At 36.2% G+C, this 22,755-nt stretch overlaps 2 protein-coding genes across 7 annotated transcripts; both read right to left on the bottom strand.

The window, feature by feature from the left end:
- Positions 1–508: 508 nt before the first annotated feature.
- TOP3A (topoisomerase 3alpha) lies at positions 509–19,498 on the bottom strand. Of its 6 annotated transcripts, none has more exons than XM_088684946.1 (25): positions 18,973–19,498; positions 18,610–18,788; positions 18,451–18,523; positions 18,064–18,186; positions 17,812–17,933; positions 17,662–17,734; positions 17,464–17,580; positions 16,779–16,862; positions 16,214–16,393; positions 15,963–16,091; positions 14,360–14,434; positions 13,444–13,533; positions 13,197–13,301; positions 11,055–11,089; positions 9,822–9,951; positions 8,691–8,743; positions 8,513–8,603; positions 7,711–7,749; positions 6,224–6,302; positions 4,225–4,296; positions 3,582–3,653; positions 2,341–2,505; positions 1,846–2,007; positions 1,223–1,343; positions 509–914 (listed from the first exon to the last, which is right to left on the bottom strand). In XM_088684946.1, exons 1-25 carry the CDS (start codon positions 19,273–19,275, stop codon positions 677–679), a joined length of 2,910 nt encoding a protein of 969 aa, XP_088541072.1. In that variant the 5' UTR covers positions 19,276–19,498; the 3' UTR covers positions 509–676. The 6 variants fall into 6 exon arrangements, with proteins under 6 accessions (XP_088541072.1, XP_068339640.2, XP_088541071.1 ...); XM_068483539.2 differs by having other exon boundaries at positions 8,513–8,612; XM_088684945.1 differs by having other exon boundaries at positions 16,190–16,393.
- A 1,553-nt stretch (positions 19,499–21,051) lies between these two features.
- On the bottom strand, positions 21,052–21,875 carry NF-YB7 (nuclear factor Y, subunit B7). Its single transcript, XM_068483548.2, has one exon. The coding sequence runs from the start codon at positions 21,865–21,867 to the stop codon at positions 21,154–21,156; it is 714 nt and encodes a 237-aa protein (XP_068339649.2). The 5' UTR covers positions 21,868–21,875; the 3' UTR covers positions 21,052–21,153.
- Between the last annotated feature and the right edge of the window lie 880 nt (positions 21,876–22,755).

The following is a 22,755-nucleotide window of genomic DNA, read 5'->3' on the forward strand; positions in this document are numbered from 1 at the left end:
TCGTAACGTAATGAAACTACATGTACGAAATCCATCCCAAAAAGCTATGAAACCAAATTGAAATTTCGAACAGACCGCAAAAAGATGGGATTAAAAATGTAGATTAACGGTTTCATAATATAAATTACTATGTACAAATTATCTCTGTAAAAAATAAATAAAATTTTATTCATCAAACTATATAAAAACAGATAGTCAAAATTAATAAAAGTTTGACGAACTGTTTATCTACTCTAACAGTTGATTAACTTAACGATCTTAGTTTTAATTGATTTTTTTTTTTTTTGACAGAGTTAATCTTACAAAATGATTTATAATATGAACAATTTCGGCCCTTAGCATAAACATTTGTAAATTGAGCACAAAATATTTTGACGAGAAATTCCTTCACAATTTTGTGAGCTTTGTTCATTTTCACAAGGCACTTTCACATTCTTTACCAGCATAAGCAGTCATTTTAACTATTACTACTCATTGGGTGCTGTTATTGGCACTAAAGTTTATGGGCGTGAAGGCAATGAAGATAATCTTTTGATTTTCATTAGAAAATTATCCTTTCAAATCAACATCACTGTAGAACACTAGGAACCTAACCTGATATATCTACGCTGAACAGTGACATCAATCTTTAAGCAGAAGTAGTCACTAGAGATGTAATCTACGAGGTGGAGGTGCATCAGTTACCACGGTTCGGGCAAACATTTGCGAAGTGTGATGGATCTCCGCAAGCAAAACACCTTCTACCAGAGACGGGATCACCAGTCGCTGATACAAAACTCACACCAGCAGCATCTCCTGCACCCCGGCCACCTCTACCGCTGCCACCACTCCGAGTCAGGTTAGATGTTGAGGCACTAACATTTGCACGCTGAAAACCTCTTCCTCCATTATCATTGTTAAGGCTATCCTCCCATCTGCACAAGGAGAAAGAAGCATAGACCGGGAATTAGATAAGGTAACAACACGTGTACGGACATGTATAAACACAAACACCCCCAGATGTGTGTTGCAGTTACGATAAAATAAAGATTCAATAAAATTACTTCGTTCAATTTAGATACAATCCAACGGCTCAAGTATCGAATGCTTATATGAGAAAGACTGAAGAAAAAAAGGGCAAAAACCTTTGCAGGAAATGAAAGTAATAGATTCATAAGGTCCCATTTGGCATCTTAAACAAAAAGCAATTAATTAAGAAAACCAACTTTTTATCTTTACGTACACAAAAAAGTTGCACGCCTGCGATTGACAAGAGTAGAATTTTCTTCCTCTGTTAGCTATTGTATTAGCTGTTCGTAAAGCACATGGGGCACCACATGTAGAACATGAGGTCGATACTTGTCCTGTAAGCACATTACAAAAGCACATTAGTTCGACCAAATGGGGCACAAACATAAATGGTACACGAACAACCAAGGGGGATCAAAAGGTAAGAAACTGTTGACAAGATAATCATCTGACAACATGCTTTACTAACTAAGTTCCAATAATCCAGAATATGAAATATTTTGTTGGAATGTTTACAACTCACAAATTTAAAAACAAATTTTTTAACTTCACATGCTATGCTCATATAGGTGATAAATCTACATTTTAGGGTATGGTCATGGTGTTTACTGTTTAGAATATATCATATCCTGGAGGCTTAAGCTTTAAGCTTTTGGGATAATTCGTATTTATCACCACCATAACGATTATTTTAATACACTATCTAGTTCCGAAGCACTGATAATAGCAGTATATTATCGTCTCCTCTCATCCTCATTGTACATGCATCGGGAATTAATCCATTCAATATTCTAATTAAAAATTAAACAAATACAAACCAAAAGTCAGCAGTCTTACCACCTTGTACATTCATAGGTCGAGGCCTTGCACTTTGAGGACCTGAAGATTGGGAAGGGCAATCACCTAAAGAATGACCCGTTTGATGACAGTATATGCAAGCACCCTGCCTAGTATTACTTCGTTGGACATTGTTGGACATTGCTGGTCCACGCCCTCTTGCTGAATGTCATATGAAACTTAATGTCAAAAATTGGTGTTCCACTGTTTGGCGTTGCATATAACGACAAGAGTGAAATTCTAATAAACATTAAATTAATAGTTCTTAAAAGGATCATGATTATATTTCTCTAAAACAGAACTATCCGAAATTCATCTCTCTAACCTTATGAAACTCTCATTTTGATGGCATACTCCATTTCCATACGACTAACAATACAATACTTCTAACATTATATCAGTCTGCTCTCATCCTAAATGATTGTGCATGCCTCGGCAATTAATCCAGGCCATAGCTTCTCATTAAGAAAATATACAGAAGTTTAGCAGTCATACCACTTTGAACATTCATAGATTGAGGCCTCACACTTCGAGGACCTGAAGATTGGGAAGGGCAATCGCCTGAAGAATGCCCTGCTTGATGACAATATATGCAAGGACCCTGCCTGGTATTACTTCGTGGGACATTATTGTTGGACGTCACTGGCCCATGCCCTCTTGCTGAAAAACATATGAAACATCAGCGTTTGACTGTTTGGCGTCGCATATAACCATAAGAATGTAAGTTACCTTTAGTTGGACTAATAGTCAACACTCTACAATGAATCTCAAATTTTGTCTAGAAAAAGCTTGAATGGTCGATTTTTTACAGATTTATATGCTGTCCAATGATGAATATAGGACAAATATCAATTAGATATATTACATGTTTTTTTTATTTTAAAAGCACAGCTTCTATTGTCTAGATATGCACCACTATTATGGTTAAAATGTATTTTCCCATTCATGATTCTAAGAACTAATCTTGTTCATCAGACCTTATCTTACCATGGAATCCAAGCTAGCTACCATACGAATGAGCAAATTCTGTTTTGTTGGAATGTAATAAACAGCACTCAAAGCAACAACATTTTCTAATATGAATTCGGACTTCTGATTGTATTGGATAAAATTTCACACAAAAAGTGTAGTATTTTGAATCGTATGGGACAAATATATTTCACCAAGATTGTGTAATTCGCATACAAAATTAATTAAAAACATACACCGAGCACTTTTTCTATAAAGTTGTTCCAGCTTTTCATTTCTTATGTCATTTATCATCTTAGTTAACTTTGATCAATTTGGTCTTCAACTAATAATGACCAGAAAGAAAGGTGAATTATTAACGTAAACAAGCTTTATAGCATGTTTTACAAAGACAGTACAATTTTCAAGAGCACTCAAAAGTTATTACTTTACAAGTAAAAGATAATTGAAACCTTCAGTGGACAACTTACAAGTATATTTTTATAACCATATAAAAATACATAAAAAGAAATCCACAAATCCAAAGATCATAATGTATCCCACTTTTCAGGGTATGATAAATTGTTTGCATAATGATGCACAAACCTCAAATAGTATATGGAGGTCACAGTGGTGGGTGAAAGAAAATATGAAATTATGAGACTAATATAATTTATGAAGATAACTCAAATCTTAAATACTCAATAAAAAAATTCATATAAAAATTGGTTATATTTGAAAAGGTAAATTGGTTCAATTAATTTCAAACAATTACTCACAACACAAACCTGATGACCGAGAACCAGTTCCACAGATTTCTGTCAACTGTCTAAGAGTCTCATCACAGCCGCCAATGCAACCTGATTGCACATATGCATGAATTTTCATGTTAGACCGACTATGGAATCATAAACTTCCAGACACTAGAAGCCTACAGAGAATGACTGTTAAGTTTTAAATGAATATAGAACTGAGAAACAATTTAAGAATCATCATGTCCGATTACTCTACTCAGATAGACTCCAAGTCAGATTTGAGGCCCATCCTCTCAGTTAAGAGGCCTTTTTCAGCACCCCAATCCAACTTCATTCAATGAACAATACTAGACCAACAATGTATGGTGCAATGGCTTAATATTTAGTATGCAAACATACGCATGATGGAATTCTCTGAATCATTTGATGGATTAATGAAGACGAGGAGCAAAATGGAAAAGGAAAGGACTTCCATTCAAAAGCTAGAGAACAATCTATTGAAGACATGCTCAAGCACCCCGAAAAACTCAATGTTTGTTAGTTGCTGTGATTGTAAAAGCATAGTTTGTAGGGTTAATGTGAAATATGACAATTAAATAAAACAATGGGATGATTGTAAGATGCTGGGAAATAGTATGTGCCTAAACAAGCTAATCTTACTTTATGCTGCACTTACCCAAATGGTTGGCACTATAGTTTGGTGGTATTTCTAGCCGCCGAAATGTAAATTGAATCAAGTAAACAGGACCTGAAAAATAAATAAATATATTGAAAAAATTAGATCCAAAATAATACGAGCAGTAACACACAGAACTAGTGGACAACCTCTACCATATGATGCTTTAAAGAAGGTGAATTACACGACCTCCACAATTTCAGTGACAAAAAATGGGAACAGTTTAGGAGTGGGTGCATGTGAGCACCAAAGTTAAAAATAATACAGTACTGCAACACCACTAATTGTATTTATGGGCTCGACTTTTGTTTTTTGTACTCAGTTAATATACCCTAGTTAGACCCATACAATTTTAGTACTCATTGATCTTAGACGCTGAGAAGTATCATGTATGGATGATTGCATGTCCGCTTCATTTGAGACGGAATTATTATCGCCTGGAAAGACCTGTTTTACAGTTTGGTTGAGTTGCTGATTGCCTTTCCCTCATGTTAAAGTTCAAGGAGGCCAATCCGTGTTGCGCCAAGTCAGCAGAGTGTGGCTTTATTTTGCCAGAGGCATGTTTTTCTGTGGGGGCTGGGAGCAATGTGAGAATTTGAATGGACTGAAAGAAGGATATGTGACAACGTGAGGGGCTGGGAGCAACTGGGTATAGAGTAAGACCATTTTTCTTCTCTTTAGGAATCTCTTCCAACAATTCAAGAATTTTTCTAGAGTTAGGGAAAGGGGTTCTGCACTGAGTGCTTTCTGGATTGGTTTGTCTGTTGCTTTCAGTTTTTTCAATGGATTTTATGCTTTGTCTGTTGTTTTAGGTTCGGTAAGCTAATGCCATGTTTGTAAACATTTTGTTTTAGTTTTTATTTCCTATGAAGGGGAAATATAAGAGAATGAATGATCCAGAAAGGGAGCTGAAGTAGATGTGGAAAGAAGGTATATATAAACTGAAAACATCTTTTGGTTGTTCACTTTCAAGTTTTTGTTTCATATATTCTCCTCCATTTCTCCATCCTCCTCCCCACCACCCTCCCTCTACCCTGCTTCATCGTTCCTTTCTCCCACATATTTCCTCTCCATCCCAAACAAAAATATAGAAACTTAAAACCAATAACGAAAAGTCCAATTGATAACCATTTCGTCTTTTGTTTTTAGTTTTCACTGTTTTGATTGAGATATGAAGAAAAGTATATGGGGGAAAGAAGGGATGTGGGTGATGGAAGAGAGGGGATGAGGAACAGAAGAATACTATTGAAAGTGTAAAAGAACTTAAACTAGTTTTTTGGTTTCGAATTTTCATTTTGAGCGTCTTTCTTTGTACATTTCTTCTACATCCCTCCCACCATCCTTCATCCGCTCTTCTGCATCCCTTTGTTCCCCCATGTATTTCCCCTCTCACAAACAAAATATAAAAACCGAAACAAAAATGAAATGGCATTGAATGGGCCTGAAATGTTTACAAAATGGATCCTAAAATATGTGTGCATGTCTTCCATCATAATGCAACTCCCCTTCTTCTGTATGGTACAGTGGATGCATGTAAAAAGGGGAATCCTTGACAGAACCACGCCTTTCAGTTGATGCATTTGAAAAGATCAGTCAGAGATTAGAACCAGGTTTCTCCCACTTTGGAACACATAACTATCATAGTAACGAAAGAGATGATTCTTTAAGTAATTTTCTCATCATACGAATATTAAATATTGGTTCATTTTGCAAAAACAAAAAACGAAACATGCGACGGCGTAAACAAAGTTCAGGTTATAGATGGAATAACTTGACGACTTTTACCCTTCAACATCCAGATGATATTTGAAGTTTCCACCAATTCTACATACATGCATATTATGCAGCCCCCTTTTGTTGATGGATCCCTCAACGGAAGGGACTGATATATTATTATATATTATATGTATATATGAATCCTCATATTTAAGGACATCTTAAATTGCATTTGTATCATTTATTTAGGCAGCTTTAAGGAAACAAATTAACAGAAAGAAACCTGGAGTGCATGAGTTGCAAACGTTAGTTGTTACAGCTGCTTCTGATACAGATCCAGGGAGCCAGACAGCATTCCTACACTAAATGTGTAGCAAATAGGTGTTACAACTATTTGACCAAAATGATGCCAAGTAAATGAAATATGATAGTCTCATAAAATTTCAAACATCATATTTCAACAGATATAAACAGTTCCAACTTGAGAAAGACTCAAGAAGCCCTAAAAAGAGATAAAAAAGAAGACAAGTAAGAGGAGACTTGATGACTTGGTCTCTCACACACTTTTCTTGTCTAAAAAACTCCTATTCTACAAAAATAATCAAGGATAAGCCACAACGTGGAAACAAATACAAGTAAACCATAGACCCAAGAAATAAAGAACTCTAACCATCAACACGCAGCCTAGTAAATAGAATACAACGTAATCTCCTTGAATACCACTACAACTGAAAGATTTGCTCCCAGTCCATATACTAAACACCACTTTAGCTTTCTTACCCCTTCCAGGCACCTAATGCCTTTCCAACAGTCAACAACAATATTTTGGACAAACGACTCAAACTTGCTTCCTCAACTGCCTCTGCCATAGACTTAAAACAAGCAGCAAAGAAACATGAGATTCACACTTTCCCTATCTCATTTAGAAAAAGAATACCACTGGGAAGAAAAACTAAAAACTAAAAAAAATAGCTTCTCCTATTTGAACCATATCACAAATATTGACTTTCCCATGCACCATTAGCAAGCCACTACCATTCCAAATTTTCCCTTTAAGGTTGAAAGGAAGGAACTTCTAGCCTGTCACAAAGAAATCTGAGAACGGGATTGCATGAAAATTCTCCTTGGGGATCTAAAAATCATTCCCTAGAATCTGGTTTACTTTGAGAAAGGCGCACACTTTCTAACAGCAGATAGCTCCTCCACCAATGCTTCATTCAAATTTCTCCAGACATCTAAGTCCCCACTATATGCATAAGTAGCCCACAAGACAATGTTTGAATCATTAAGTTAGACTGCAAAGAGCAATGGGTATCCTTCTCCAGTCTTTAGATATTACGGCCAACATAGAAAGACTACAAATAACATAAAGAAAAATTAAGGCTACTAATACCAAAATAATAAATGAAACTTCATATAAGTGAATATTCTAAATGGAAACTTGTAGCCTACTAGTAGAATTAACGCAACACATGATAGGTTTACCCAATAATGCCCCATGAAGAGAACAATTTGAGGGATGCCAGTTATGTTGCTTCTTCCTCTGATCAAGATTTAATCTTAATCTTGATCTCCATATAAAATATACACTAACAAATGAGAAACAAAAGGGGACATGAGGAGGCATACTAATCAGTCAGGTCAGAACAATATTAGATACAACCAATAGATTTTCTTCCTTGTTAACAAATTGTTAAAAGTAATGCAGATAAAACTTCTTACAAACATGCAATTTAGACTAGAATAAGTATATCTTAGACAAGGACCAACCTGAGGATAACCCAAGCATCCAACCATGAAATTTCCATCCTGTACAAAAGACATGTAACAATTACAAAAGAACAAAAGGTGGAGATGATTACAATGTACAAATGGTTGTAGACTTCCATAAAACAGTAATAAACTTATGACAAAGTTATAACTGTCAGCCATAAAGGAAACTGGAGAACAAAAGCCAGACCCCTGAAAAATAATTTACAAGAAAGTACAACTATGTACAGACTTAGATCTGAACAATACTCTATTTACATACTACATGAACTCGAAAGCAATATAATAAAACCAAGCATCCAAAAAGGGAAGCTCGGTAAAACAATTAAGTTTCCACTTATTTGGATTAGGATTCAATGGTCTATATTCTAAGAGGAAAAGACATCAAAATGAATCAAATAATGGCTTAACGATATAATGAAATTTACAACATTTTAATTTCACTAATCACACCTTTTTCATTCTAAAGTTAACATGGTTTATTCTCTTTTTGAAGGTTCCTTGCTACAGGAGTTTGTTGAGTTTAATCTCTAATTTTAATGATATATATTTTATATGCTGGTTTTTATGGCTAACTATACTTTTTGAGAGCACTAAAGATGATAACTACAAAGAAACCTGCTTATATGACTTCATATCAACAAAGCAACCAGCTTTCTTCCCAGAGACATATGTTCACTAAACAAAAACTTCAGGTTTTCTTGAAGGCCTTACACACTTAAGATAATGAGGCTTAAGTGAATAATTTTAGGCAAGAAACTTTGCAAAGCGTAAATATAATGAGGCTCAAGTGAATAATTACCCGGTTTTGTCTAAGTACCATATCTGCTTCGTGGCACAGCCCACATTGCCGAACGAACTCTCCAGATGTGTGCTGATCATCCCCACTAGGCCTGCTAGATCTGCATCAAGTTGAATGACTGCCATTGCTATCATAGAAAAATATACACAGTGGAGAAACAAGAGGAAAGTAAAATTACCTCTCAAAGAATACTGACATGGCTTCAAAGAGTTTTACTTTGTTCAACCTTGCCTGCAAAATTTCAAGATTTTGTGATCGTCAAGGTTTAAATCCTACAACATAATGAAATTTCTATCTTTTCTTGGCTTCGATCCAAAACTGCCAAGTTGTTTTCAAAGCCAAAGGTCTTTGGGATGGATATTATTCCATGTTACACAATTTAAAACTGATTTTCATAGTGCAAGGAAGCAGCTTGAAGAATTTTTTTTACAGGAACTTAGAATGCTTATACATGTGGAAAAAGAAAAAGAAAAAGAAAATATCTTGCCCATTACAAAATTAAAGTTTCAAGACCACTTATGTATGAGTCCCATGCTCGGCTTTCATCATATGCAATTATGCATTGTATATTTCAATGGATATGCCAATCTATGTTACATGTCTAATTGATGTGTTTGTAGCTTTCCCAAATTTTTATAAAATCTCCAATATGATTTAATAAAATTTTTGTCATTTTTTCAACTACATGATATTTCATTTAATAGTTCATATTTCCACTGATATTTTCATAAAACAAAACTACCAGTATATCAGTGGACACTAAGGTTGCCTTGGTATGCGGAATGGAATTCATGGGAAATTATTTCCCATTTCTTTTCCTAGAGGAAGGGAAATGCAAAATTTCTTTCCCAAGCTTGGTAACAATGGGAAAGAAGGTAGAAAATATCTTTTTTTTTGGGCTATAAAGGGCAATTTTAATGAGGAGAAATTTGTCATAGAAAAATAGGAAATATGGCAATCAATACATTTTTTTGGTTTCCCATGGGGAAGGAAAGTGAATACCAAGGGGGTGGAGGTATTCACTTCCACCACCACCACCCACCACCCCCCACCCACCCCCTATTTTCCCATGACCCAGGAAATCATTTCTCAAGCTTGGACTTACCAAACATGGGAAAGTCAGCACTTTTCCATTCTCAAGTTCTCTTTCCCGCATACAAAATGTAGCCTGACAGTTTCATCTTAGGTGATATATGTTCTAAATTCTAATTAGTACGATATGGTTGACTATGTGCATAAGACTGGAATCAGAATAGAAAAGAAAATTAAGCTATAAATAGTAACTGAAAAAATCAAACTACAAACTTACATCTAGGAAGCAAGCTTTCATTTGCTGCAAGCAAGTTTCCAAAACTTCAGCTTTGCTCTTAGCACCTTCACTAACAGCTTTCATGTCACGCTCCATAACAGCTCTAAGGTATGGTTTCCACAGTTTATACCTAGTAAGTAAAGATTCCCATAAATTTGATTCCCCTTGAATTTGAAAAGACATACATCAGTTAACAAATATTGCTCTTTCTAGATATGAAGTCATTAAAAATCATGTGAAACAAAAAATATCTGCAAGTAAGCTTCATGTGGAGCTTTGAAGCTTCAGACTTCTAACCATATAATAATAACTATTGGACAGCTTTGTAAGCATATGACATGTCATACATTGTAAACTAGAAACTGAAACTTCAAATATGAGGTTTTTTTATCATAGATAGAATATAGGTAACCTCAAGAGTTCACTCAACAGACTTGCTGATCTTGGATATATTTATTTACTGAGCAATAAAAAACTCTTGGCAGTAATCATACAACACAGTACAAAGACTAGGTGAAGTGAACAAAAGATCCACAATCTATATGATACAACTCTCATAAAAAATTCCAAAAGTGAAGAGGACTTTTATCGGAAATAGTTTCATATATACTTCAAATTGTAGAAGTTTGAGTCCCAAATGACTTACACCTCAACGGTCAACGCCTAGTGTCCTTTTTAATTTTTTTTGGCGGTCTTCATTTTGAACGGTACACAATGTTTTATCATATTTTTCATGATGTATAAATCCTTTACCTTTTTATTGATATCTCCGGAATCTAGTCAGCATTTGCTAACAGAATCTAAAATGGATCACTGCCGAACCATACAATATCCCTTCTTAGTAGCATTCGATGGTTCATTCATTTATAAAATATCTCTTATTGATCATAAAACATGTTTTACAGATTTCCAGGTATGATAAGAAAATTCAAAATCAATCTTCATATAATTCCTTTAGTTAGTTTGTGTGGATAAACTAAAACATTAACATGCCACCCAACAAGAAATTATGATTCCATAGCAAACTAGTTTAATAGAAACTGATTCACAACGGGCTTGCTTGTAGCTCAAATGGTTAAGAGCATTTACCCCTACACTAAAGGTCCTAGGCTCGATTACCCCCTCTCACTCTATCGCTTGTATCAAGAAAGAAAAAAATGCAGCTGATTCTTAACAGTAGTTTAAGACTCAAATATTATTTTTCAGAAATGAAGATGAATTTGAATTTCTTACCCCATGTCATCATATCCCATCACCAACGCTTCGCCCTGCATTTATGCCAAATTATCAATACAAACTCCAGTAGCTTTCCACTAGGATACAACAAAGAAATAGTATAATGGCATCCATTTTTCTGTTACAAATGTCAAGTACACCTATACAACATTTAAAGAGCAAAGAAGAGATCACATAAGACATCTTTGTTTTATACAGTTCTATTAAAGAAAATAATGTTACATAATATTGTTCTACCTGAAGAAGATTTTGAAATATTATAAATATAAAAGTACAATCTTTAACCTAGTGGGGATAAGGAGGCTATGTAGAAGTCAATACTCATTTTATGATGTGTGCATGCAATATGACATGGGTTTCTATTGTTGTGAAATAAAGATGCTTTGTATGAACTTCAACTTTGCAACAGGTGAAAAAGCGGCAGTGAACTTAGCAACAGGAATTTTAGACGTCAACAGTATTTACTGAGGTATTTTCTCCGTAGGTACAGTAAAAACTCCCAAGTCATGTCGTTTCTCCAGAACATCTATCTCACATTCTGTGTCAGCTACCTGATTTGAATCTTACAATGCCTCTGATACAGAGGTTGAAAACAAATGGATGAGGTGGCTCCCAAGAAGACCAAATAGGAAGCAGAAAGGACTTAATTACAAAGATAAATAAATTCAGTATTTGTATTTTTATGACTCGTATGGTTTTTTGGCACTCCTACTTCCAAGGAAAGTTGTGTGAGGTTATCTGAGAAGTTCATAGAGATTAAATGCTTAAGGCTGGAGTCACTACACAAGCATCACCTATCTACACCAGACGTGTCCTCTACAGGTACCTAGGCTAATACCAAGAGTCCGTCTACAACCTAGGGTGAGGTTTTAAACACCTTTGGTATCTTAGGTGTCCTAAGAGTTAGTGTTTTTTTTTTTTTTTTTTTTTTTTTTGTGGTTTTATATTATGCTGAAAATACAATAACACGCTTAAGTTGCCTAGTAGATCTGTAGAGAAGAGTATTTGTAGGACTAACTCAATCATATTCTTCTCCATTAAATTTAAGGATAAATACTGTGCAAGTGTATATAAAACAGTTCAGCATAATCAGCCTAATCATTTGCAAAAGTCACCTAGCCTTATAGAAGTACAAGGCAATCACCCTAACACTTTGGTGCATAGTAATATCTTTAATGCCCAACTTATCTAAAGAAAACAGAACATAATGCTACCAGTAGCCTTAGTTAGGATATCTATCAGTTGATACTAAGACTTAAAATAGGAAATGCCGATACCCTTCGGTCAGTTTTGACTTAATAAAGTGCTGAGCCTGCTGACAAATCTTAATATGCGTAGAACAATCAGTAAGTGGTTCAAAGTTCAATGGGTTCTGAAGAGGGGTAGGACATACGGAGATGCAGGAAAAGGTCATGTGTTGGGCAGTGCTCTGGGCTTCTGTATATACTGTAACTGTTATTAGAAATATATTTTCATCGAGCATTATGCTAGACAGGAAGGCTGTGGTGTCTTAACTTAGTCTTGGTTTCTTCATATCGATGTCGCTTTCGGTACCAATGTTCTTTTTCTTTCTGCTCCCGGTGGATTACTTGTCCACTCTACCATAAAGAATTTCTAATAAAATGAAATTTCTCCTTCTAATAAAAAGAAGTTCAAGCATTCAGCATCACTTTTGCACATTACACACCATTCAGGAGAATGATACCAACAGGGTTTCCTCCTCTATACCATGTCGTATGTATTCACCTACTATGAGCAGTTGTCCAAGCAAAAAGCCCAACCTTTAACCTTTCAAATTTCGTGAGATAAACAAAAAACGAGAAAGTAGGGAAAGTAGTGCAAAAAAAAAAACTCATGACTATTCCAACTCCAAAATTCTGCTATCATGCCTAGATGGGAGCAACACGACATTTTACTGAGAAGACCTTTTGAGAATTACAAATAACCTTCCAATTCATTTTGTTCCCCACTTCTTTTTTTCTAATATTAACTAATTGTTTCCCTCTCAACAAGAAGCAAACAGTAGGCAAGCCCCTCCCTCCCAAATAAAAAAAACAACAATATTCAGGAAAACCATACAAAGATAAAAACATGAGGGAGAAAGAATATATCATATTGTTATAGCCAGAGAAAAGTTACAAGATTGGTCGGTGAGAAACGCATGCTTGAGTCCTTGGTTGCATAAAATCGATCCAGCAGCTTTTTTATGTGATCATGCATCGTTGCATCTGTGCCAATGCCCTCCTAATAAATCAAACAAAAAGGTTAGAAAACTATATTTAAAATATGTAATAATATATACAAGGTACATACATGAACAAAGTAATAAAAATCAATATAGCTGCATAAGAAAATTACTAAAGAGATAAATTCATAGAGTCGATACCTTGTCCATACAGCTCAGCAAATCAGCTTCACTTAAAAGTGGTGGAGGCCTAGTGACTCCTGAATCAAGAGTTAATGTTGTTGGGACAAACTGCAAGATAAATGATTATTGTTTTAATGTATAACAGATCCTATGGTTTTACAATGCAATTTACAACATAAGTCACAGTTTCATTTCTTTCTCTTTTCTGTTGGCCAGTCATAAAGTAGAGGGTTAACCACAAGCTCAATAACATAGAAATCTGTACTGCGAATTTGTTAGAATCTTTGTCTTCCCATTTTTTTTTTCCTTCTTTTGCCTGCAGTGTGTATGTGTGTGTTTAAAAGGATTAAAAACATGATCTGTGTTTCAATCACAAATTTTGCACACCCATTGAACCGTTATGCCATCGTCACTCTTAATAAAAATGTAATTTCAACAGTACTTTTAAAAAACAATAATTCAAAGTACAAAATTGATTCAACGACATAATACTCAATCTTTAAGAACAAAAAAACATTTAATTAATAAGCGATCCTAGAAATAAACTAGAAATTTTAAAGCCATATCAATGGCCAATTTTGTTAATGCTCACCTAATTAAGGGTCAAACATACATCATAAATCACCAATAACATTAGCCAAACTTCTAGTCTCTGCAACTTGATGACTTACATGATAATTTGGGTAACTCAGTCATGTTTTATCACTTGATCTAACAGTTCAGCCACACATATTCTCTTGAAATCATTTCATATTAAGTAGGATGTATATTTAGAGTCATATGCTAGATTATGGTTTTCAGCTTGCCGATAGGATATGAGAAAAGGCTTGTGAAATGGTGACAGAGAGATCATATATACAGGAATGAAATAAAACAATAACTGAACGCCAATTGAAAATTTAGACGCATCGCTTCAAGATTAATAAACACAAACCTGTTGTCCAAATTCATATGTTGGTAGCAACGAACCTCCCCATGATTCAAATCGATAAACGTCTAAGTAATTTTTCTGGAAGATAAAAAGTAATTGAGTCAAATAAAAAATTTAAAAACTCATTCTTATTTACATATAAAGACTTGATTATATAGTACTGCTTATTTTCCAAACATATAAAAACTATTGATTATGTAGTGCCAAACCATCACTTAGGGACAATTCAAAAAGCATGCAAGATGTATGAACACAATGAAAGCATATCAAACCCACTGAAGGAAAGATAAAACTGCAAGGCCCAAGGATACTGGTCAACTTCTAAGTCTAAAGCTGATGCAGGACCAAGAAAGAGACTTACTAGGAAGAAAGTAGAACAGAAAATGGATTTGGAGTCTAAGGTTACAGGTCCGAGGTTTGGTATGGATTTCAGGTTCCCCAAACCAAGTCCCAAATTCGTAGTGTTGGGACCCATATTTTGGCGCCGAGTTAGAGGTACAGGGTCTAAGGTCCTGGACATGGGGTCCATCTCATTTATGTTAGCAAAACATCACATACTAGTAATAAGAAAATAGACACTCAAACTCAAACCCTAAGTCACCCATATAAGCTATACAAGAGGGTCCACTGCACGGAGTAGAAAGTATTTGTACAGCTTGAGAAACATGGGAACGTGAAGCTCCTACAATGAACATCAGCATTCATTGTTTCGCAATTTCCCCACTTCAATTCCCCTTAGTTAATACATTTTTGGGATTTACCCTACCAAATGCTGGCAGTACCCTACTTTAAACCTTTCCCCAGAAATCCAGATAAAACATCTCTTTTCAATGACACTGTGACCCTCCAACGCCAGTCCTCCTCCTCCCACCACTGGGCCCACCGTATTAAACATATTTACATACACATGCAGATCATGAAAATATTGCTCACTCTCATACAGTGTTTCGCCAAACTTTTATAAACGGGGTTCAAGAAATTGGTCAGGAAACCAACTTTTGCTATTTTCTGCAGATACTTCCGCTGATATCAATACTTCTACATATATTTATATAAACAGGTTTACAAACATAACCAGGTATTTTTGGATCACTCCAAAGGACTACAAAATTGATAATTCATGTTTTGAAACAAACTTTAGTCTATTAAAGTCTAGGATTTTCATGTATTGTCCTAGTCAAACTATATTTTCCTAGTCTTTAAAAGTCTAGGACTCATTCCAAAGAACACTACGAGTGATTTCCGGAACTCTACTGGAGGGATGTAAGTAGTTTTAATCATTTCTTATATTTATGCGCTACCAGATCTCCTACCATCACCCATTTTCAGCCAGCCAAAACACAAGAAAGTACACATCTAAAGAATTCCCAGCGTAAGATCATTGTAGGCCAAAAAAAAACCCACCCAAATTTTTTCAAGGCAAACCTAGTCTTGACTCTTGACAACACCTCTCTCGTGAAAGACAACACACAGCTTAATGGTTACAGAGTTTCCAACATTTGAACAAAAACAAAAAGCAAAAATATAAAAAACATATAGTAACCACCAAGACCAAAATTTGACTCCAAAGAGTAAACAAAAATCAAGACTGGAACAGAAAACTCACTGCTAGTATAACTCTCCCTGAAGCAGAGAACAATTCACCAGCAATATCAATCTCAACAGTAGTTTCTGCCCCTACAGCTGGCTGTGAGACACATGCCAGGAAATGGCGAACAACCAGCTCATACAATCTCTGAAAACAGAAAAAAAGATAATACAAGATAAAGCATATATCTCAGCTTGGATCAAATAAAAGAGCAATTGAAGAACATGCACTGAACAAATTATCACCTGTGCATGCCTTAGACTACTTACATGGTGATCTTGACTCCATCCTGATTCTCCAGAAGAAAATTTAGTGGGGTGGATAGGTGGATGGGCCTTGTCATCATGTCCACCATTGCTAGGGTTTTTCCAAAGCCCAGATGCTGGGTCCAACAATCGTTGAGCATATGATCCCCATCCAGGATGCCTTTGTTGTTCTTCCACAATCGCCTACATTACGATCCAACTAATCAACAATGGTTTTGTTTATGAGAACATTAGATCTCATGCCATAAACAGATTCTATGTGCGTACGCCGTATGCACGAATATACGCATACATTTTATTATTGCATCCACCTACATGAGAACGAGTTTCATTGTGAATTCTGTCATTCCCTATTCTCTAACCATCTTTGTTCCAAATTCTTCATTGCTCTCACAGAGTCACATTGTATCTGCTTGACCTCAATTCCTGAATTAGTTATTTTCTAATTCTTTTACCCAGCCTCTATCAAAATCCTAAATTGTACAAAATCTCAATGCTTTTCAACAGTTACTACTGCCAGAACCAGTAACATAGTTTGTGATTCTCAATAGAAGAAAAGGTTACTAACATGCAAATCCGTCCTTTCAGAGAAGCCATCAGTCTCCGTACGAGGATAACTGATGAAACCAGCTTGGTACAGCTCTTCTGCCACCTACAATCAGTAAGGGTGAATGAGTGCAGGGGTAAAATGTGATGAAATCCACAGCCACAAAAACATGTCAAATATATATTAAATGAATATGAAATAGAATTTAAGAAAAAGGATGTTGCCCCTTTACTGCACAAGAAATATATACCCATTTTCCTTTTATATTTATTTTTATCCTCCCCTTTGGAGAAGAAGAAAAGTGAACATATTATAATGGCATATAACCCATCTGAAACATTTACTGACATACAATGGAACCAGCCCATTTCATCAAACTCTAAGACCCAAATAGCTTCAGTCACAACTAGAAGATTCATAGAAAATTATAAATTATGAGACAACCATTGAAAATTCTAGTCATAAACTATACATCTGAATCACAAATCAAACCTTAGTAGAAAACCAGGAATGGCAGTGCCTGTAACTTAAGTTCAATGCTATGGATAAGTCTATTAGTTTCTTTCCCTAGTAGCTTCAAAAAAATTACAAGGACAGTCAAATCTTTAGGAGAACTATGAAGCATTTGGCATTGATTTTTTTATCAATTTACCTGTAACCCAGAAACAGATATACATCAAGACAACATTGTGGGCCATGTGCTCACCCTCATTGTGTGTTCAGAACTCATCCGAAAGTATATTGAGGCACGCTGTTCAAGCTGAATTGTATTCAGAGGATTTGGAGGCTTTTTCAGCTTCTCCTGTTGTCTAACCTTTGTCACCTGTGTTTTGGAAATTTTAAAGCGGAGAGTGCAAATGGTTATACAAAAATTAGCAATGTTACACAAACTCAACAGACTTACAGTAGCAGTAGGTTCCTCAACACACATTTCATAAATAACAACAGCACAAGCATAGTCGAATAAATGCCCACGCCTGCAAAGGTATTAAAATCATTAAACTTCAAATGGTTGCTGAAGCTGAAAAGGAAACACAAAGTCTTCACAATTTACATCCAATGGAATGTAGCAGTGCCTTCATCTGATTTGTGTGAACAGTTTATGGTCCAAAACTCCTCTGGCTCGTGCGACTGTATTTCCCAATATCTCTCCACAACAAATCCAAGTGTAGGGAACTACAAACAAAGGGAACTTATAAAAGCATAGATAAGTGTAGGGCACTGTACTGAAAGGGGAGGCAGATTGAATATTCTGACGTTTAAATCAGTATATGTTATGGATGTAAACTTGTAATCAATTACATACCTGGCAAGGACCATAACTTAGAACAAGATTTCTGTCACTTGCAGTGGAATCAATAACAAATGCATCTCTCAGCAGCATAGTCTGAAACCTAGTAAACGAAGCACCAATCCGAAGATCTATTTCCTGCAGAAAAAAGAAAAGAAGATTAAACTTTATTTGACACAGGAAAACAGTGTTACCAAAGAATGATAGACCAATAATGTTAGCATGAAGATATGACTAACAGTGATCCCTTGAGTTAACTACAAACAGTGGGTGGTGAGAAACGTAGGCGTCCTAGAGCATAATTTGTAGTTCCCAAAAGTCTATAGGGTTTTATATAACCTAACAAACTAACTTGGAAGTTACCACCAACAAAAAGAGAGTCGGCTAATGAAAGGTACTCACTTGCCTAGCATCCACTGCATCAGCAAAGAATTTGTTTGCGTTGACAAGATTCTGCACCGCACTATAGATATCCCTGAAACGACAATAAAATTAAACAGTGTGGTTCGGCTACTTGAAACCAAGAGGAATGAAAATTTGGAATTTAATTAGGTCCAGAACCTTTCAGTCAAAGCTGAGAAACGAGCCCTCCTTATGGTAAGATGACGATTCACGGCTGTGCATACTTCTATGACTTCAAACGCAATGTTTTCTCCTTCTCTATCACAATCGAGCCACAAGACAAGCCACTGGCACCTCCTTGCTTCCTCCTCTAACGTCCTCTTGATATCCAACTTGTCCTACATTATTTATATTCATAATCCACACAAACAAAAATAAAAGGCCAACACTGCTGCATATTCAATTGCAGATTAACATACTAATCTAGCTCCTGCTCTAACGTACCAGTAAGAATACGGTAAAGAAATCAAATAGCCCTAACATATCAGAATCCTTGACGGAGAGAGAGAGAGAGGAGCTGACCTCAGGGACTTTTTTATGGACGGGAGCGGTAAAGAGAAGGGCGGGGTCGCAGGCGTGCCATTTTCGAAAGCGGTCCTCAAATTCGAGCTCCATGAGGTGGCCGGTGACGGAGGTGACGAGCATGTGGCAGGGGCGGCCATTGATGGAGTAGTTGAACTCGTAGATTTTGTTGTAGCGGGATCGGCCTTCCCTCACTCTCAGCCCTTGCCCTTGGTTCCCTGACAGTAATGTCGCCACCGACTTGGCCACCGACGGCTTCTCCGCCACGTTCAGCACCCTAATGCTACCCCCACTCCCTGACATTTTCACCACTCCACTCGACGACTCAAAACTCTACTCGCCCCTCCTCCATTTGATTTCGCCTTCGAACTGAACTCTACTTCCTAGATTTTCCCGCTTGCGCCAACTCCAATTGTTCGGACAGATTTTTCAGGGCGCCTTTTTCTTCATTTTGGGCCTTTTCATTTCTGATTCTGACCCGACCCGCCTAACCTAACCGCTGGACACAGAAAGGACCTCTAACTCTAAAGATCAAAGCACATGGCCGGGTTATTGCTTTTGTATTTTTGGGATGGGCTTTAATGGTAGATCTTGATCCATTTGTAGGACATCAGCCACAAATTTTTGCTTCTTTTTCTTTGTCGCTCACATGTAACTATAGTTTTACTCTTCTATTTTTTCTCTCCCGCTTCGTGCTTTTCTCTTTTTTTAATTTTAATTTTGATTTCTTTTTTAAATTAGCATGTATTTAAACACACACATAATGTGTGACTTTTATCTAATTGTATTTTGGAGTGAGCATAAAAATTCGTGAAGCGGAAAACCAAACCGAATCACAACAAATAAACCGTAAAAAACTATCAACTTTGGTCAAAGAACTAAACCAGGCACAGTTGTTTCTAACAAGTATATTGTGTCGACAGCACCAACTGCTGAGTCGATTTAGAAATATGAAATGATAGTAAATCATCGTATGGTTTAGGTCACATAGATTGAATTTTAGTGCCACTATGAAATAAATGATATCAGTCAAGTAAAAAATGAAAAAGCAAATTAATTTCGAGGAACCAAAACTTAAACACTTGGACTGCATACATCACTAGCACCAAATAGATCGATTAATTGCAATACAAACATGTAAGGAAATAGGTCCAAGATAAAACAAAATTGAAGACATCGTAATTGTCAGTTCAATCATTTACTTGCAATTCAAATAAACACAATCCAACAATCAAACAAAAATAAAGAACACTACAGTATTGGTCAAAAACACCATACTTCTAAAAGAATACATGTCATTAAACTTACTTTTCAAAACGTTATGTTCATAAAGAACTAATTTTGTTGATGCACAAAATCGAGTTGTGAAGGGTAGGAGGGAGAAGCAACTTGCATGGAAGGTAGAATAAGTATCGAAGGGCATCAGTGTGGTACCAACCTAAGAGCCTTCGATGCTTGAGTTAGCAATATGTGTTTAAAACATCATGTGGCCGAGTTTAATGGTAAATATAGTGTTGAATAGTAACAACAATTACCTTTAGAAGGAAGTAGAGATTACCGTTTTAAAAAGGCAAGTTGGAGGAACTTTTTTGACTTTGCCAATATGGGTTTGAATGTAGCTAATATGGTGTTGTCACTTGTCGCGTTATGATTAGTTATGGGAACAGTTAAAGGGTACATGACTGTTGGGTGTTATGGCTGGCTCCCACTTGTTGCGGGGTTGGTTCATGTGCTTCGGCAAAAATGCCTTAGTAGGGGACATTTCGGTGCATTCATGGTGCTTCATAATTGACAGGTACTTGATGGTTTTGTGGTTGATATAATATGGTGCAAACAAACCCTAATTAATCCTCATAGGACAGAAACCAAATCCTATCTACAAGAAAACCCTAAGACATAAACTCTTACCAATTAAATACACGCTTTTACTTCATTATCATCCAAACAATCAAGGTTGAGTCGAGCTCATACGTAAGTGTTTATATATATTGTCGACAACATTAATTAAATTACATTTGTATTGATTAGCACGATGTAGATATATATATATATATGTGTATGTATGTATATATATATATATATGTATGTATGTATGTATGTATATGTGTATGTATAAGGAGGGTAGGCAGGCCGGGGAAACTCAAGCAACAACGAAGAGAAAAGGCCCGATTGAATATCTTCTTACCAATGCCCCACTGAATCAATCTGATCCTGTTGTGGCTGAAACTGTTTTTGAATTGAACTTGGGGAGAAAGGCAAAGAAAAGGCCTGATGATGATCAACCATGAATGACGGCTGAGACATGACATTCGTCGTCGAAGAATATACACTGCTACTACTATTATTATCGTAAGGTAGTAAAGTTTGGTTGTGATGATCCTGTTGATCTGGTTGTTGTTGTTGCTGGTGCAGCCTTTGCTCCAATCTTTGTTGCTTTGGAACGTTTAGCTTTTCTCCTTCGAGATCTCTATATCTATGGAGGTACGATTTTAATGGATGTACATAATCCTCGAACCCGAGCGTTGTGATAGCCCAAATGATGTCCTCGCCGTTGATGGTCTTGCGCTTTTCTCTTTGGCATTTGTCGGATGCTTCTCCTGTAACGAAGCTGATGAACTCGGAGACGCATTCTTGGACAGTTTCCTTTGCATCTTTCGAGATTTTTCCGTTGCCCGGAATCACTTTCTTCATAATGCGACCGACGTTGGCGATGGGAAGGAACCTATCTTGTTCTTTGTTGTGGTGGTTGTGGTGGTGGTGATTGTTGTTGTTGTTGTTACTAGCACTTGCACATGCAGTAGCAGTAGTACTGCTCTTTAAACTGCATGGGGTTTCTGGGCTTCCTCCTCCTCCACTTGGCACATACAGCCGCTCATCATCCGTTTCTCTTTGCATATTATTGATTGATCGGTGAGAGAGAGAGAGAGAGAGAGAGCTTTGGAGGATTTTGGTTTTTGAATGGGCTAAAACAAAACAAAGGAAAAAAAGAGCGCAGAAAAATAGAAAGAAAAAAGGAGAAACAAAACAAAGGAAAAAAGAGAGCAGAAAAATAGGCAGGTGAAGAGGGAGTGTTAGCTTTGGTTGATTTTTAGCAATTAAAAATCCCAGGGACTCGCTCTATCTCCCCGGAGTCAACACCTGCTAATTAACTGTCTTCACCTAATCTAAGCAACCCTTTCCCCTCAATAAATTTCACTCCCTAATTGCGTGGCAGAACGTCATTCTCTTGGTCACTCAGTGATTAAAGATTTGTAATCATCCGTCCTTGAATTTGATTGAAATTGATATCGGAGATCGAAATTAAAACCTTATAAACAATTTTCGATTATCAGGTGAGTGACTAGTTAACAGGTGACCATAAAAACATTTATGCTACGAGGCATTAGCAACAAGTGACCATAAAAACATTTATGCTACGAGGCATTTCCCATTGCTACGAGGTTTCACTCCCGATTTTATTCAACACTATAAAATGGCCCTCACACTCGGCCACCATCTAGTTTTGTCTTGCAAATAAGACTCTAATTCAATTTCCGACACCCGGGCATCGATCACGCTGGACATCAAGCTTAAAATGCTAGCTCCTTGCAAGTCATGCTCTTGCATTTATTTATTTTTATAAATAAAACGAAAAGTAAAATCGAACTTAAAATTTTTCATTTTTATTTTCATAAAATAAATTGAGCTAGTCAAATTATGGGAAAACAATCAAACATGCCGAGGTTAAATTACTAATTCTACACCCGAGTCACCAAATAAAAATGACACAGAGAGTACACTTGA

Source organism: Pyrus communis, chromosome 15, assembly GCF_041283825.1.
Source record: "Pyrus communis isolate YQ-2024b chromosome 15, ASM4128382v1, whole genome shotgun sequence".
NCBI classification, from domain to species: Eukaryota; Viridiplantae; Streptophyta; class Magnoliopsida; order Rosales; family Rosaceae; genus Pyrus; species Pyrus communis.